The sequence below is a fragment of the Muscardinus avellanarius genome (assembly GCF_963383645.1).
Source record: "Muscardinus avellanarius genome assembly, chromosome: 11".
Lineage (NCBI taxonomy): Eukaryota > Metazoa > Chordata > Mammalia > Rodentia > Gliridae > Muscardinus > Muscardinus avellanarius.
In genome coordinates, this window is record NC_137797.1 from 23336854 (window position 1) to 23354279 (window position 17426).

Genomic DNA, 17426 nt, shown 5'->3' on the forward strand with positions numbered 1-17426 from the left:
TGTAATTGGTGTAAAGAAAGCATTCAATAAAATTCAGCACCTGTTCATGTTTTTTTTTTTTTTTTTTTTTTTTTTTGGTACTGAGGATGGAACCCAGGGGCATTCTACCTCTGAGCTACACCCCCAGCCCTATTTTTTAATCTTTATTTTGAAACAGGGTCTCACTGAGTTGCGAAGGGCCTCGCTAAGTAACTGAGACTGAGACTGTCCTCAAACTACGATCCTCCAGTCTCAGACTCCTGAATGCTGGGATTACAGGCATGTACCATCACGCCCAGGTTCCATTCATGTCTTTAAAAACTCTTACAAGAACAGAAACAAAGAGAAACTTTTTCAATTTTTTAGAGAACTTCTATTTTAAAATTACCATCAACATCATACTTATTAGTTACTTCTAATATTAGGCAAGTGGATGTCTATTCTCCTTACTACTGTTATTTAACATGTGCTAGAAGTCTTAGCCTGTGCAATAAAGGAAGACATTAAAAAATTAAAAGCAAATGGATTGGAAGGAAGATATGCAATTGTTCCTATTTTCAGATGACACCATTGTATTTGTAGAAAATGCCACAGACTCTACAAAAACCTCTGCAGTGATAAGTGAGTACAGCAAAGTCATAAAAATGAAATGTGGTATATTATAGTTATTGATCATGCTGGTGAAATTAGAAATCAACAGCAAGAGAAACTATAAAAACTTTACAAACATATGGGTTTTGAAGAATATACTTTTGGATGGTGAATGGGTCATCAAAGAAATAAGAGGAGAAACTTAAAAATTCTCAAAATTAAATGAGAATAAAAATACAACCTATAAGAATGTATACAATAAGTTAAAGTCAGTTTTAAGACAAAAGTTAGCTATGTACCTATATAAGAAAACAAAAAGATCCCCAATACATAAGCCGATGATGTATCTCAAGGCATTAAAACAAATAAACCAATCCCAAAACCAGTAGAAGGAAAAACATTAAAGATCAAAGCTTAAGTTAATGGAATAAAGGAAAAAATCACAAGGCATCCATGAAGTAAACAGTTGGTTCTTTGAACAGATAAACAAGATTGATAAACCTATAGCCAAATTAGCTAAAAGAAAAGAGAGTGAAGACCTAAGTTTATAAAATTAGATATGAATGGGGGACTATTACAAAAGAAGCCACTGAAATGAAGGACTGTTTTGAAATAGTAACTATTTTGAAAGCTCATGTTACAATAAATCAGAAACATCTAGAAATTGTGGATAAATTTCAAGACACATATAACCTACCAAAATGGAACCAAGAAAATATATAAAACCTACATAGACTGGCAATGAGCAGTGAGATGAAAAGAGTAATAAAAAGCCTCTCAACAAAGAAGAGCTTATGACCAGTTTAACTCATAGCAAACTTTTACTAGATATATAAAGAACAAAGACCAATTCTCTTAAATGATTCCATGAAACAGAAAAGGAAGAAATCCTTCCAAACTAATTCTAAAAATCCACTATTAGGCCGGGCGTGGTGGCACACGCTTGTAATCCCCGCGCTTGGGAGGCAGAGACAGGAGGATCGCGCAGGTTCGAAGCCAGCCACGCACGCTGGTTTAGGAGACCCTGTTTCCAAATAAAAATGTAAAAATAGGTCTGGGAGTGTAGCCCGGAGGTAGAAGGGCTTCCAGGAACCCCAGTACTACCAAAAAAATAAAAATCCACTATTATCCTAATACCAAAATCAGATAAGGACTTATCAAGGAAATAAAAGTACAGACCAGTGGAACGTGGTGGTCCACACCTGTAATCCCAGTACTTAGGAAGCTGAGATAGGCGAATCGCAGGTTTGTGATCCAGCTTCAGCAATTTAATGAGGTCCTCTGCCACTTAGTGAGATCCTCTTTCAAAATAAAAATAAAATAAGGCCAGGGGTATAGCTCAGAGGCCAAATTCCCCTAGGTTCAATCCTCGGTATCACAAGAAAAAATTTACATACCAATATGCTTGATAAACATAGATGCAAAGATCTTTAGTAAAATACTTGCAAATAAAATTCAGTAGCTCATTCAAAATATCATACATCATTATCAAGTTGGTTTCATATCAGGAATGGTTCAACATTCACAAACAATAAATGTAATACAGCACATTAATAGAATCAAGTACAAAAAGCCCATTGTCTCAGTAGGTGCAAGAAAAGCCTTTGGCAAAATTCATCTCCCCATTCATCATACAACCCCTGTTGAAACTAAGGATAGAAGCAACTTACTGCTACATAACAAAGGCTATATATGACAAACCCACAGACAACATCATACTGAATAGGGAAAACTGAAAGCATTTTCTATAGTACTCAGAACAGCGATGTTTACTGTTACCACTCCAATTCAATACAGTGCTTGAAATTTTAGTCAGTATAGTTAGTCAAAAGGAAAAATTAAAAGGGACACAAATAGGAAATTATCCCTATTTGCAAATGATATAATCCTATACTTAGATGATTCTAAAGGCTCTGTCAAAAGACTTCTACATCTTATGAACAATTTCAGCAATGTAGCAGGATATAAAATCAATATACAATAAAGAACAGCTTTTATATAGACCAATAATGGACCCAATGAGAAAGAAATCAGAAAAATAATTCCATTCACAGTAGCTTCAGAAAAAATCCTAGAAATATATCTAATGAAGGATGCAAAAAACCACTACAAGGAAATGTATAGAACATTTTGAAAATAAATTGAAGAAGACACTAGAAGATATACCTCCCATTTTCACCAGTAGGCTGAATTAATATTGTTAAAATGGTCATGTTACCAAAGCAAGATACAGATTCAATGTAGTCCCCATCAAAATACTAATGACATTTCCATCAGAACTAGAAAAGCAATCCTAAAATTTATAAGGAAGATCAAAAGAATAAGAATAGCCAAAGCAATCCTGAGTAAAAAGGACAATGCTGAAAGCATCACGATATCTAATTTCTAATTATACTATAGAATCATGGGAACAAAAACAGCATGGTACTGGATAAAGACAGATACATAGACCAATGGAATAGAATAGAAGACACAGAGCCATACTATAGTCATCTGAGTCTTGACAATGTTGTCAAAAACATACAAAGGAGAAAAGACAACCACTTTAATTAATGCTACTGGAAAAATTGTATATACATAGGTAGAAGAATTAAACTAGATCCCTTTCTCTCACCCTGCAAAAAAATTAACTCAAAATGGATTTTAAAAAAGCCTAGGTATGAGAACAGAAACTTTACACTGGGCATGGTGGCATGTACTTGTAATCCCAGTACTTGGGAGGCTGAGATAGGAAGATTGGAAATTCTTGGTCAACCCGCAGCAACTTAGTGAGGCCCTCCACAACTTAGTGAGACCCTGTTTTAAAATAAAAATAAAATAGGGCTGTGGGTGTAGTTCACAGGTAGAATGTCCCTGGGTTCAATCCCTAGTACCACACAAACAAAACAAATAAAAAAATGAAACTTTGCAAGTGCTAGTAGAAAACATAGGGGAAACACTCCAACATAGAAGCACGGGCAATGACTTACTGAATAGGATGCCTACACTGGAGTTACTATTTCAACTCAAGAAGTAATACCAAGACTTGACATATAAAATGGAATCAAATGAAAAAGCTTCTGAGCTGGATGTAGTGGCACACATTTATGATACGAGTTTTTCAGGAAATTGAGTCAGGAGGATCACAAGTTTAAGGCCAGCTTAGGCAACTCAAGGAGACCTTGTCTTGAAATGAAAATGAAAGAGAACTGAGCATATAGCTTAGTGGTAGAGCACCATGGGTTCAGTCCTCAGTACCAGAAAAAAAATCTTCTGTACAGCAAAGAAAACAACCAACAGTGTGAACTATAGAATGTGAAAGATTTTTTTGCCAGCTACTCTTCCAATAGAGCATTAATATCCAGGATATTTAAAGAACTCAAAAAACTCAATACCAAAAAAAAAAACCCCAAAAAACAAAGAACATGAAACTAAACAAAAACAAAAACACATATCCATTCAATAAATTGTCAGATGAACTAAATATATACTTCTTAAAAGAAGAAGTTCAGATGGCTAACAATTATATTAAAAAAGTGTTTAATATCTTTAGCCATGAGGGAAATGCAAATCAAAACTATATTGAGCTGCCATAGCACTCCAGTCAGAATTGGGGTAACTAAGAATACAGACAGCATTAAATGCTGTGAAGGATATGGAGGGGGATGAACTCATAAGAGTACAAGAGACAAGAATGTACATTAGGACAGTCCCTTTGGAAATTAGTGTGGAAGTCCCTCAACAACTTAAATATAGAACTACCACATGATCTAGCTATCCCACCCCTCAGTATTTATCCAGAAGAATTAAAGCCAGCACACTTTAGAGATAAATGCAAACCCATATTTATTTCAGCACAATTTATACTAATCAAGTTATGGAATCTGCCTTGGTATCCATTAACAGTTGATAAGAAACACACACACACACACACACACACACACACACACACACACCACAATAAAGTTTTACTTAGCCATAAAGAAGAAAGAAATTTTGTCATTTGCAGGAAAATGGATGGGACCAGAAAGCATCATGTTAAGTAAAATAAACCAGACTCAGAAAGACAAGTGCCATATGTTATCTCTCGTATGTAGAAACTAGAGAGATAAAAAGGGATCTTATGAAAGTAGGATACAGATCACTAGTAGAGAGGAAGAGGATTGGGACAAAGGAGAGGGAAAAAGCAGAGGAAGCAACTCTAATCATACAGCTGGTATCTATAGTCATCTAATTCTTGACAAAGTTGCTAAACACATACAGTGGATGATTTGTACTATGGTAAAATTGAGGTTAGAAAAAAGAGATAAAATAGATGAAAGTATGTCATGTGCATGTATTAATATGCCTCACTGAAATCCAGTATAACATGCACCAATAAAAGTGAATATAGAGCCGGGCGTGATGGTGCACGCTTATAATCTCAGCATTCAGGAAGCTGAGACCGGAGGATCGTGGTTCACGGACAGCCTCAGCTACTTAGTGAGGCCCTCCGCAACTTAGTGAGACCCAGTTTCAAATTAAAGAATAAAATAGCTAGGACAGGGAGTATACCTCGGAGGTCAAATGCTCCCAGGTTCCATCCCCATGCCTGCAAATAAATAAATAAATAAATAAATAAATAAATAAATAAATAAATAAATGAATATATTGTCACCCTCTTTTTTGGTCTACATGGTTTCTGATGAGAAATCTGCTGATAGTTGTATTAAGATTCCCTTGTATATAACATGTTTTATTATGTTTTATTGCTTTGAAATTTTTTTCTATGTTTTTGATTTTAAGAATAGTTTGATAGTTATGTGCCTTGTTGATCTCCTCTTTATTTATAGGGCTTTTATATTGAAAAATACAGGACATTGATGAAATAAAGAAAAAACATAAGCAGGCATGATGGTGCACATTTGTAATCCCAGTTCTTGGGAGATAGACAGGAGGATTGCAGGTTTACGGCCAGCCTCAGCTATGTGGTGAGGCCCTCCACAAATTAGTGAGACCCTGTTTCAAAAATAAAGAATAAAAATAGGACTGGGGGTGTATCTTGGTGGGAGAATATCCCTGGGTTCAATCCCCAGTGCTGCAAAAAGAAACATAAAGCCTAAAAATGTCAAAAGACACACCTATATACGTTTTAGAAGACTGAATAGAAGAGTTTATATAGATACAAACCAGATTATATTAATATTTATATAAAAATGTAGGAGGACTAGGATAAAACAATTTCAAAACAAACAAGGTGGGAGGAATAAATTTCTCTATTTTATTTTATTATTGATTTCGTAGCTATAGTGCTTAAGAATGTGTGGTATTATTAGTGAAGTGATAGATATATAGATCAGTAGAACAGAAGAAATGGCCCAGAAATAGGTTGACATAAATATGTTCAGCTGATATTTTTGAAAAGGTGCAAAAACAATTCAGTGGAGGAGAGGTAGCTCAGTGCTGAAACAAATGGACATATATCGGCAAAAATCAAAACTTTACCTAAGTCTCCACCTTACATGAAAATTAATTCAAAATGGATAAAAGAATTAAATATAAGATGTAAAACTATAAAAATTGTAGAAAATAGATTGAGCGCTGCACAATTACCATATTTGATGCCAAAAAGATGTGGCCTATGTAAAGAAGAATTGATGCACTGTGCTTCTTCAAAATTAAATCTCTTGCTCTGTGAAATCCTATTAGGATGAAAAGATAAGTTACAGATATAAGAAAATATTTTTAAACACTATATCTGACAAAGAATTATTATCTAGAACATATCAAAAGCCCTGAAAACTAAACAGTATAAAAACAAACAATACAGTTAGAAAATACTCAAACAGCATAGAGGAGGGGGCGTTTCACTGCAGAGGATAAACAGATGACAAAGCCATGAATAATGCCCAGCATCGTTAACCATTAGGAAAGTGGAAATATTACTACACACCTATCTGAATAGCCAATATAAAAAATAATGACAGCATTAGATGCTGGAAAAACTATAGAAAAGATAAAACATTAGTGGTAGGAATGTAGAATAGTAAAGTAATTCTGGAAAACAGTTTTGAAGTTTCTTAAAACATTAAACATTTAACTGCCCGAGTCGCCCAGCATTTGCACTTCTGGGAATTGGTCCCAGTTGAATGAAAATATATTTACCCAAAAACTTATACACACATATTCATACTAGTATTATTCATAACAGCCCCAAACTAGAAACAACCCAGATATCATGCAAAGAGCGAATGGTTAAGCATTCACACTATTGAATACTACCCAGCAATATAAAGGAGCAAGCTATTGATACCAGAAGTTGGATGAATCTCCAGAAAATGATGAGTGAGAAAAGCCTACCATGAAAGGTTGCATAATATATGATTTTATTTATATAACTTTTTTGATATGATAAAACCAAAGAAATATAGAGCAGATTCATGGTTGCCAGGAGTTAGAGAGGAGGTGGGGACAGGAGGGAAACAAGCGTGCGGGGCTATGGAAGGGCCCTGGGATCAATCCTTTGGTGAGGAGGTTTGTGCTATTTCTTGACCCCAGCTGTGATGTTGTCCATGCTGAGATATTACCAGCTGAGATATTACCATGGGGGAAGCGAGGAGAGAGGCAGGAATTGAGATCTTTCTGTACTCTTTTCCACAACTGCATCTGAATCTCCAGTACTTTAAAATACATATTTTAATTAAAATATTAAGCTGCTTTTTCAAAAAAGCAACATGCATATTTATTTGTAAAAAAGTCTTTCACCCACACAATGATATGTGCTTCTTATTTTGGCTGCTCAGAACATATCTTCTATAATCCATTGCATAATTACTTCCTGCTGTTCTTAAAGTGAACCAAATGATTTAAGATTAATTTTTTAAAGGAATCTAAAAATGAGAAATAAAGATGGTCTTACTTATTTTTAATTTTAGATATTTAAAACTGTCATGAGCCTTTCTAAATTATTAATGTATAAATATTTGAAATGTTCAGTTCAAAAAATAAGTTTTGCAAGATAGTTAAGACTAAATGAATGCCAGGAGAAGTTTCTATGAAAAGAGACTCCTGAGAATGCTTTCCATTTCTTCAGTATCTTCATGGAGTCCAGAACTACTTTTATAGAATAAAACTAGGATAAGAACCAAAAGTTGGTTATCCTCTCATGCTTATTTGTTGCCTTTCCAGTGCAGTTTGAATAACTTGTGTAAAAAAGCTAACTCATAAAAAGAAACATATACATTCTCCATTTACAAAACTACATCCACGCTTATCTATGTTAAATATGAGGAATATACTAATAATTACAAAATCATCTCTTTAAAATATCTCTATAAAAATTAAACAAGGAGATAAAAATAGGAGATATCAATATTTTACATGCCCTTTCTTAATAAAATACCTAGTTGACTACAAGAATTTAATGCATAGCAGAATGAGAATTTAATTATCCTTATTTTCTATCCATTTATTTCAATACCCTCTGAAACAATGCCATCAGTATACTAAAGAAGAGGAAAACTGTCTATTGCTATTAAGATGAGACACTCAGGATCCACTAGTCTCTTGGTGGTACCTGCAATTTTATGTTGACTTATTTCTGCTTCATGTACATAGTGTGGTATCCTAAAGTGTGTTTTGGGGGGGTATTAATTAGAAATTCCATAGACCTGTGTTTTAATTTTACTTCTCCCATTTGCTAACTATGAGACTGTGTCTGCATCTCAAGCCTGCAAATGACAGAGTAAGAGCTATTTCTAATACCAACAATACAGACTTAAAACCAGATAACGAATCCCAAGTATGAAGAAAACAATGTCCGCTCCTCTCAGTACTCAATGTTCAGTCACATTCATTTTAACTCACTTGAGGTGATTGTACATTTTTAAAATCTATGTTTGGACATAATCTATAGAGCAGAAGAATGGCATTTTGCCTACTTTGCCTATTTTGTCTCATCTTTGGGCATCCTGCTCATATTATCATCACACTCATGACAATACAACCCTAACTCTACTTACAATTTTTCCTCCTATGAAAAAGAAAGAAAATAAAAATTGTTTTAAGTTTTCATGACATTTGTCCTAATATCTGCCTTCTCTTAATTGTTTCAACTTCCTCGAATCCCTTCTACACACTGTTCTCCAGATGATCAAGGCAGGGCTGGGGATGTAGTTGGTAAGTGTAAGGTCCTAGATTCAATACTCAGAACTGTAAAAGTAAGTGAAGAGATAGGATCAAGACAGAGATATATGAAGATTATTACTCAAAATGGTGAACATATTGCAAATGATTATGTTTTCTTCCTCCTTGCATGCAATAAAAATGATAAACAAAAAATTAAGAATAAATCTTTAGCACTGATGAAAAATAGAAAGTGATCTGGGCTTGATGCACACCTTTAATCCCTGTACTTAGGAGGCTCAGACAGGAAGAACACGGGTTTGTGGCCAGCCTCAGAACTGAGTGAGGCATTCTGCAATTTAGTAACTTAGTGAGATCCTGTTTAAAATATATATATAAATAAAAAGGGCTTGGGGTGTAGCTCAGAGGTAAAATGCCCCTGGATTTAGTTTCTAGTAACACAGACAAACAACAAACAAAATGAAAGAAAAACAAGGAGTGGGAAATCCTGAAAAATAAAAGCAAATATTGTTTTAGACAAAACCAGAGAAGCACAGGTGGGTGAGGGGAAAACCTCACTGGAACAATGAACAGACCTGAGATTCTTACTCAAGCCCTGTAAACAACCGCACGTGGAAGCCACAGGCCTTGGCTATCAAAGCCAGCAAGGAGCTGCCAGAGCCACTGAGGAACCTCACACCTTAGACATGGAGCAACTGGCTTTGTGCTTTGACCACCTGATAATAGCTGTTTGAGTCTGTGAAGCTCCGGATGTGAGAACTAGAGCAGGAGGAGGAAATGGGGCAGTGCCCCAGGTAGTCTGTGAACCAAACGTGTGAAGAAAATTAAAAACCAAAGAGAAATCCAGCTCAATGAGCAAAGAAAATCCCTGAGAAAACACAGTACCCAGAAAGAATTCTAATCTGTTTCTTCAGAAATGTTGGAAGTTATTAAACTCATAAAATTTACTGTTACAGTTTAAGATGTTACCGTGAAAGATGAATGTTAACTTTTGGGGGTGCAGGTTACCGTTGAGGGGAACAGTCCCCGGGGACCTTCGTTAGACCCCCGCAAACAATGACCCTCAAAAAACCCCACGGGTTCTTGTCCTGAGCTAAGGATAAATATGCAATAGCCTAGACTCTTGCTGAAGATTTAAAGGAGTTTATTAAAAAGATAGAAATACAGAAGAGCCGGGCGTGGTGGCGCACGCTTGTAATCCCCGTGCTTGGGAGGCGGAGACAGGAGGATCACGCTGGTTCGAAGCCAGCCTGGCTGGCTTAAGAAACCCTGTTTTCAAAAAAAAAAATTATATATATATATATATATATATATATATATATATACACACACACACACACACACACACACACACACACACACACATATATATATATATATATATATATATATATATATATATATATAGTCTGAGTGTAGCCCAGAGGGGGGGGGAATACAGAAGACAGTTACAGCCCCGTGCCATTCAGGAGTGGCATGGGGGTGATGATTTGAATGAAATCACTGAAATACAAAACCTGGAACAGCCTTTTTATAGACACGACATCCTCCATCTTGCTTTTTCCTACTTAACTCTGACATAGATAAAGTCCCTCCCTTGATTTTCCGGCCGAACTTTGATCTAAGCCCAGGTTTCTCCTTGAAGGTAGATGCCCTCCTCCTATACAAACTAGATTCCAATTATTATGTAAACCTATCTTTAGAATGAGGAAGTTCTAGCTCCCATTTTCTTTCCAGTTATTAATTACCTTTAGGTAGGTTAATTTACGTTACAATAGTTGCCTGCTTCTTGGCAGAAACCAAGTCCTTCCCCAGGTCTGCCCTTTTCTTCTACGAAATGATTTTTGAAATATATTTATTAATAATCAGAGCTTTCTCAAATCTTCCTAGGCCATTCCCAATACTGGTACATGTAGGGTATTTTAAAATTGGAGAAATTGGAGAAAACAATTTTTGATCTTAAAATTAGGACCATCACACCAGCTATTGTCATAAAATACCTAAACGTTCTGTGGTTTTCTGATGTATACCCAGAGCCTACAAGAGTGTTTGACACATTGTCAAGACATGTATTCATTGAACAAATCAATGGAAGTGCTATAGTACACTCAACTGTAGAATACTCCCAGAGGATAAAGCAAGAAATACCAGAGACCTGACATCTACTTACCCGGAGCTCTAGAAGTAGGTAGGAGAAGCTCCTGTATTAATTAGAAAAGTGTGGGGCTAGCACAAGAAAAGGCAAATAGTTCAGTGGGAATATAAATGACTACAAAAATACAAGTTCCATCTACATTTAGAAATTCAACTTATGGTGAAGGTAACATTTCAACTCAGTGGATAGATGATGTATTGGGAGAGTAGGTTACCATTTTTGTGAAAAAGAATTCAATCTTTTAACATACATCATATACACAAAATATCCCAGATTGATTTAAGTTCTAACCCACTCATTCCCTTTTAACAAAAGAAAGTATTTAGGATAGCACTTAATTTACTATATTGATACAATGTGTCAATGAGCAAGTGTCTCAATTTGTCTTCTCCACTTCTTTCTTTCTTTCTTTCTTTCTTTCTTTCTTTCTTTCTTTCTTTCTTTCTTTCTTTCTTTCTTTCGCAGGTTTGGGGATGAAATCCAGGGGCATTCAAATTTTGAGCTACACTCCTGCCTTATTTATTTTTATTCTTTATTTTGAAAAGGGTCTCACTAAGTTGTAGAGGGCCTCACTAAGTAGCTGAGGCTGTCCATGAACCACGATCCTCTGGTCTCACTCCCGAGTGCTGGGATTACAAGCATGCACCACCATGCCTGGCTTCCCACATATTTCTATTAATGTCACAACTAATTTTCTGATATCAGTTGTCTTCTCTAAGAACTCATTTTGAGCCTTTGTTTTGCCTGGCTAATATCACGATTGACTTACTAGAACCAATTTTTCTTTGTACTGACAGTAGTATATCCCTCTAGTCCTGTTTGACATTTTCTTAGATGTTGTAATTAAATTAAGTGATTTTTGAATTGTTTCAAAAACACTTCAAGTAAGTGGATTTTTTAAAATGTCCAGTAGTTTAAATAATTTAGAAACAACAGAGGATGAAACATGACATGATTATTCGAAACTTACAAGAGGGACAATTTGGAAAGAAATATCCTTTTACCTACATTTGTTCTACATTTTACCTACATTTGTTCTACATTTTACCTACATTTGTCAGGAATTATACGTTTTCATTTTATTGGTTCATATCTATGTGGGTTTCCATAATCCCATGAAGTTCCTAATGTTGCATCAGAATATCTCTCACATCTTTATATAGGACAAAAATATGCCTGTCTTAATAGGTTCTCATTGACAAAGAAGATTCACAGTAAGTGTAAGAAATGCATACCATCCTTTATGTAACTAGTGAATTCACACCTTGGTCCTTGAAAGCAGTCCCTAAGATGGGGCTGGCTTCATGGGTGTGGAACCAGAGGGGTCTCACTGGACCTGCATTCAACAAGGCCCTCTGCTTGGGTTTAGTGATCTTTTAGATCAAAGGCTCTAAAGGTTTTAATGCTTTTATTTCTGACTCTGTGTTTTTAAGGGAGGTCTGTGAAGTAATGGAGCATGTGCCTTCTCAGTCACTTGTCTGTTATCTTGCCTCCTGCCTATCCCCACCTAACTGGCTGGGATTGTTGGCCAAGGACTCCTGGAGCCCAGGTGTCCACTCCTCCCCCTCCCCCACCAACTTAGCAAGTGTTGACAGGCAGTGAGCCGGAGTGTGAGAAGGGCTGAAGTTGGTGCACTCACTGCATTGCAGGGTAGATTCCCGATGTGCCTATGAGAGTCTACCCCGGTTCATTAGCTTCCTCATGCCCAACAGAGCAATGAATTAAGTAGCAAATAGAAAAACACCATGGCAGATCTGGAAAGGAATCATGAAAAAAGATGTTCTTATTACGAATTGTGCTGCCATGAACATGGGTATGCACATGTTACTGTAGTTCTCTAATTTCAACCTCTTTAGACAAATACCCAGGAGTGGTATAGCTGGATCATATGGTGGATCTATTCCCAGTTTTCTAAGAAATCTCCACAACGGCTGAATTAGTTTGCACTCCCACCAACAGTGTAAAAGAGCCCAAATATGGAACCAGCCTAGGTCTCCATCAACAGATGAATACACTGCAAAATTATGGGAAATATACACAATGGAATTCTACTCAGCCAGAACAGAATCATGTCATACGCAAGAAGGTGGAAATATCTGGAAAACATTATGTCAAGTGAGATCAGCCAAGTATAGAAAGAGAAGGGACATATGTTTTCTCTAATATGCCCAAACTAGGGACTATTATGACTATTATGAATACCAGAGGGACTCCAGATAATGGAGGGAAACCTCAGCAAAGCTAGAATGGAAGGAGAGGAAGAAGGCTGAGGTTGATTAATGGAGGAGCTACATTCGAATATGTGTAAAAGTATGAATATAGCATGGTCAACCTGGACAGTCATTGTTGTGGGGGAGGGGAAGTGGGGGGAAAGAGGGCACCAAGCATAGTCTGAATGTATGCCATTTTCAATACATTTCACATAAAAATAAATAAAAATTAAAAAATAAAGCTATTCCCACAAAAAAAGATGTGCTTATGTATTTTTTCCCCTGTTTTTGGAATAAGAGGTCTCACCTTTTCGTGTTGCCCTGATATCCACAACTCCACACAGTGGGCCCTGAGTCCTTCACAGCCATTCCAGTATCTGTTTAACTTCAGCTCCACACATTTCAATCTCCGCAAATTGAAGCTCTTGTCACAGTGCTGTATACCTATATCGAAGCATAATTGCATGTCTTTCCCCTTAAGCCCCATCTCTTCTCCCACTTTAACCTTGTAATCACCCAGAGAACAGATGCGATGTCTTACTTTTTTATTCCTGTTGAATTGTTTACCATGCACTGGCCTCTACAATTTAATGTGCCCTCAGGAATACTAGAGTAAATTAATGCAGCAAAAATAGCTTATTTGTCTTCATGATTGTGTTATGAATTGTGTTTTAATGCAATTAAAAGTGTGGGTGGTCAGGGTTTATAATCATGTATTTCAGAAACATTTAGAAAGAAGACGATTTTATACATCAGTTGGCTGGACTTTATAAAACTTATGAGAGAGAACATTATAGAAAAGTGGTCCATTGTTTATATATAAAGTAAAACAAACCACAACAAAATAAAATGTAGAGCATTGGAGGCACCTCTGTTTCTGTTACAGCCAGTGTCATGGTTCGTGCCTCTTTAGTTGCTCTTACAGAGTCTAGGGAAAGAACATTGAATATGAAATTGAGATTCAGTGGCCTCAAGGACATTCATTTCATGAGAAACTAAGCCTGACACTAAATTTTGAAGTTTTATATTTAAACACAACTGGAACTTGTGGGGACTAATTTGAATTCTGTTAGTGAGTTGATTTGTGATAAATTTCTTGTAGTGTAATATTTATGCCTTTTAATCTCTTTGGTACAAATACTGCAATAATAAATGTTTATAAAGCATATTGTGATAATTTCATGCCTCATATTTTAAAATTCCATGAAATATAGATATTTTTCATATGATTTAGATTATAGACTAAACAATATCTACTTGAAAAAAACACGATGACCTGGAAGAGACAGGGTATTTGAAGATCTTATAGAAAGACAATCGATGGCATACAATGATAAAAGTAAAAAAAATATTTGAAGGCAATGAAAACGTCAGCAAACCTAAAGCTTATTGTGCTTTGAGAAAATTACGTATAATACGATTTGTTGTACAAAGCATACACTTAATCTCCTGTAATTACTGGGAGAAATTATTAATATTTTCCTAATATAAACCAGGCATGGTGATGCATGCTTATAATCCCAGTACTTGGAAGGCTGAGATGGGAGGGTCACAAGTTTTTGGGCGGCCTCGGCAACTTAGTGAGGCCATCTGCAACTTAGTGAGAACGTGTTTTAAAAAAATAGAGCTGCAAGTATATCTCAGAAGTAGAATGCTTTTTGGTTCAGTCCCCAATATCCCCCCCTACACACGTACACATACACACAGATACGTGTGTCTGTGTGTGTATGTGTGTGTAGTAAAAAGAACAAAAAGTAAAACTTTGTTGATTCTTGGGAAATGTACACAAATTTGAGAGCCAAAAAAGTACCCTCCCCCCAAGGACAGTGTAAGAAGCTGGGTAGGCAAACAAAAAGTGAATATAATTAAAAGTATGGGGAAAATACAGAAACTGCTACAGGGAATACTCTGTAACTGACAAAGGGTATAGATTATATCTGCTATTACTTCATGATTTTAACTTTATGTTCAAATTGACTTTTCTTGCTATTTAGGGATTAATTAAAATCCTTAAAAAAAGAAAATGAAAGTTCACTACAAATACCAAGTAGATTCTTAGATCTTGGAAAATGTTCTCTATAACTTTACTTAATTCTGATGATTAAATTTCAGCATATGGTATTTGGGGACAATACCTAATGCCACCAATTCCTTGGACTATATAAAGAATGAGAAAATGGAACAGCCTTAATTATACCTCAATGTTGTAAGGAACCTTTTATTATTAGATTCTGTATCCTCAGGGTCTAGCAAATGCCAGATGTTTAATAAATGTTAGTTGAATGAAAAGTGACTTAAAGTTACAGGTTTCCAAAACTGATCATTAAGAGAAATGCTGTGCACTATATCTTTATCATCTTACGGGGCAATAAAAGAAAATAAAAGTTAAATGATTATATCAACTATGTCATTGTATTTTTCATTTGCAATAACATTTTCATTATATAACTCACCAAACAATTGTTTAGCATTTCTTTGTAAGCCACAATTATATTTTTAGGTATAGGACACAAGTAGCTTAAACAAAAACATCATCACCTAGATTAAATGAATAGAGAGAGACAGAGCTAAAGATAATTATACTAATACTTTTGTCACACCCATTTATTTTAGCCTAAACAACGGACATCTATTGTGTCTTCCTTGGATTTTCATCGAATGAATCACAACCAGGAGTATTTTGAAATCAGCACAGCCACAGGGTGTACTAGCTTTACTTCCAGCCCTCCTGCTAGTCCAGCCACCTCTTGTGTGGGAACCACAGAAGTCAAGAAAGAGGAAGCTGATCACACAGGTAAGCAGTTGGCTTTATGCGTCTTCTATGTTTTTAAGCTTTTAAGATTAAATCTTTGAGGGGAATTAAGAGCATTCTTCGTACAAATTGTATTTTCGTCCACATACATGTGTGGCGATGTAGGGCTCTAAGATTTTTGTCAGAGTGTGGACATAATATTTTTTTAATATCTTGTTAAGTCTTTCGTGTGCTAAATATTAAAAATTACTGCTTAGTATTCTTATGGCAGTAAAATAGCCGAGGACCTAGAAATTCTCATCTTCCACTGCCATTTACCCCTCTCCACACAGTGGTACCAACTAAAGTATGTCTTTGACAATAGATGCTTTGAGGCTAGAGAATCTATATCAATCATATTTGATAAGACTGGGTTGAACAATGTGGCCCACAGTGCGCTTTTAACCTGCTTAAACCAAGATGAACTTGGAAAGGAGAGGTGTGGGGACATGGGGAAGATTAGAGAAAGTAACAACACTCACCAGTAAAACATGTCTGATTTAATCCATTCATGTTTACAATATTTCCTTTCTTTGGGGAGAAAGGAGAAAATAACTAATTGGTAAGGTCATGAGATGGAAATATAAGTGGGGCCCAAAGAATCTCTTCCCTTTCTGTCTAGTTTACAGTAAGTAAATTATTCAAATTACTTTCCTTCAGGAAGATATGACTTTTAAATCCAGTAGATGTGATTAATATGGATCTTAGAATTAAAAAGTATGGTTCGTATGGGCATTCCATGCCATCTTTGTTCAAACTCTGTGTGTGTGTGTGTGTGTGTGTGTGTGTGTGTGTGTGTGTGTACATGTATGCATTTAAGTCCTTTAATCTGACTTTACTTTTCAAAACACTAATGCATACATTCCTAAAATATGTCCAAATAATTATTTTAATTATTTTACCCATGGGGAAAAAAACATGATTTTAAAAATAATGTCTAGTGGAAGTGGTAGAATTGATATTTAATGGAAACTATAATCCAGCCTTTCATTGCAGCCACGATAATGATGTGCTTTGATTTACATTTTACAAACATTACTTTCATTGCAGCCAAAGTAATATTTGTAAAATGTAAATCAAAGCACATCATTATCATGGTTAAAATACAACCAAGGCTTCTTACCATGCTTGGAATAAAATCCAACTCCTTATCATGGTCATCGAAACCTTGAATGTGGTTTCTGCCTAGCTCCTTCCTTCAACTCGCCTTTAGCATACTCGTCCTGGCCCACACTGGCCTTCTTTGCTAGAAATTTTGCACTTTGGTTCCTTCTGCCTGCAATCTCTGTCTTTAAATTTTCACGTGTCTGGGTGTCATTTAGGTTTTGGCTCCAGTGAACTTTTTGTAGAGGCTTCCCAGGTTACTCTATTTCAAGTAGAAGATCTCAATATGGTAATGGTTAAAATAATAAAGAAGCAAAAATAATAATAATAGTAAGCAGATACTATAATAGCACTATATGTCAGACATTATTTTAGGCATTTCATGTAAATTAGCTCATTTAAACCTCATAACTGTCATACAAATTATCTTCAGACAAGGAACTATAGGAACAAAGAGGATAAATAACTAAATGACAGCCCCAAAGGCCAAGCT

The 17426-nt window shown here is 35.7% G+C and overlaps 1 protein-coding gene across 8 annotated transcripts in view; it reads left to right on the plus strand.

Annotated features, from left to right (window-relative positions):
* Positions 1-17426, plus strand: part of ANKS1B (ankyrin repeat and sterile alpha motif domain containing 1B) — a gene marked incomplete at both ends in the record, with an annotated part of 1119409 nt that overhangs the window by 481432 nt on the left and 620551 nt on the right. For all 8 annotated transcript variants that reach the window (XM_080705700.1, XM_080705710.1, XM_080705709.1 and 5 more), the window contains one exon: positions 15652-15832. In XM_080705700.1, the coding sequence (XP_080561826.1) occupies positions 15652-15832 (181 nt within the window). The remainder of the gene's footprint in view (positions 1-15651; positions 15833-17426) is intronic.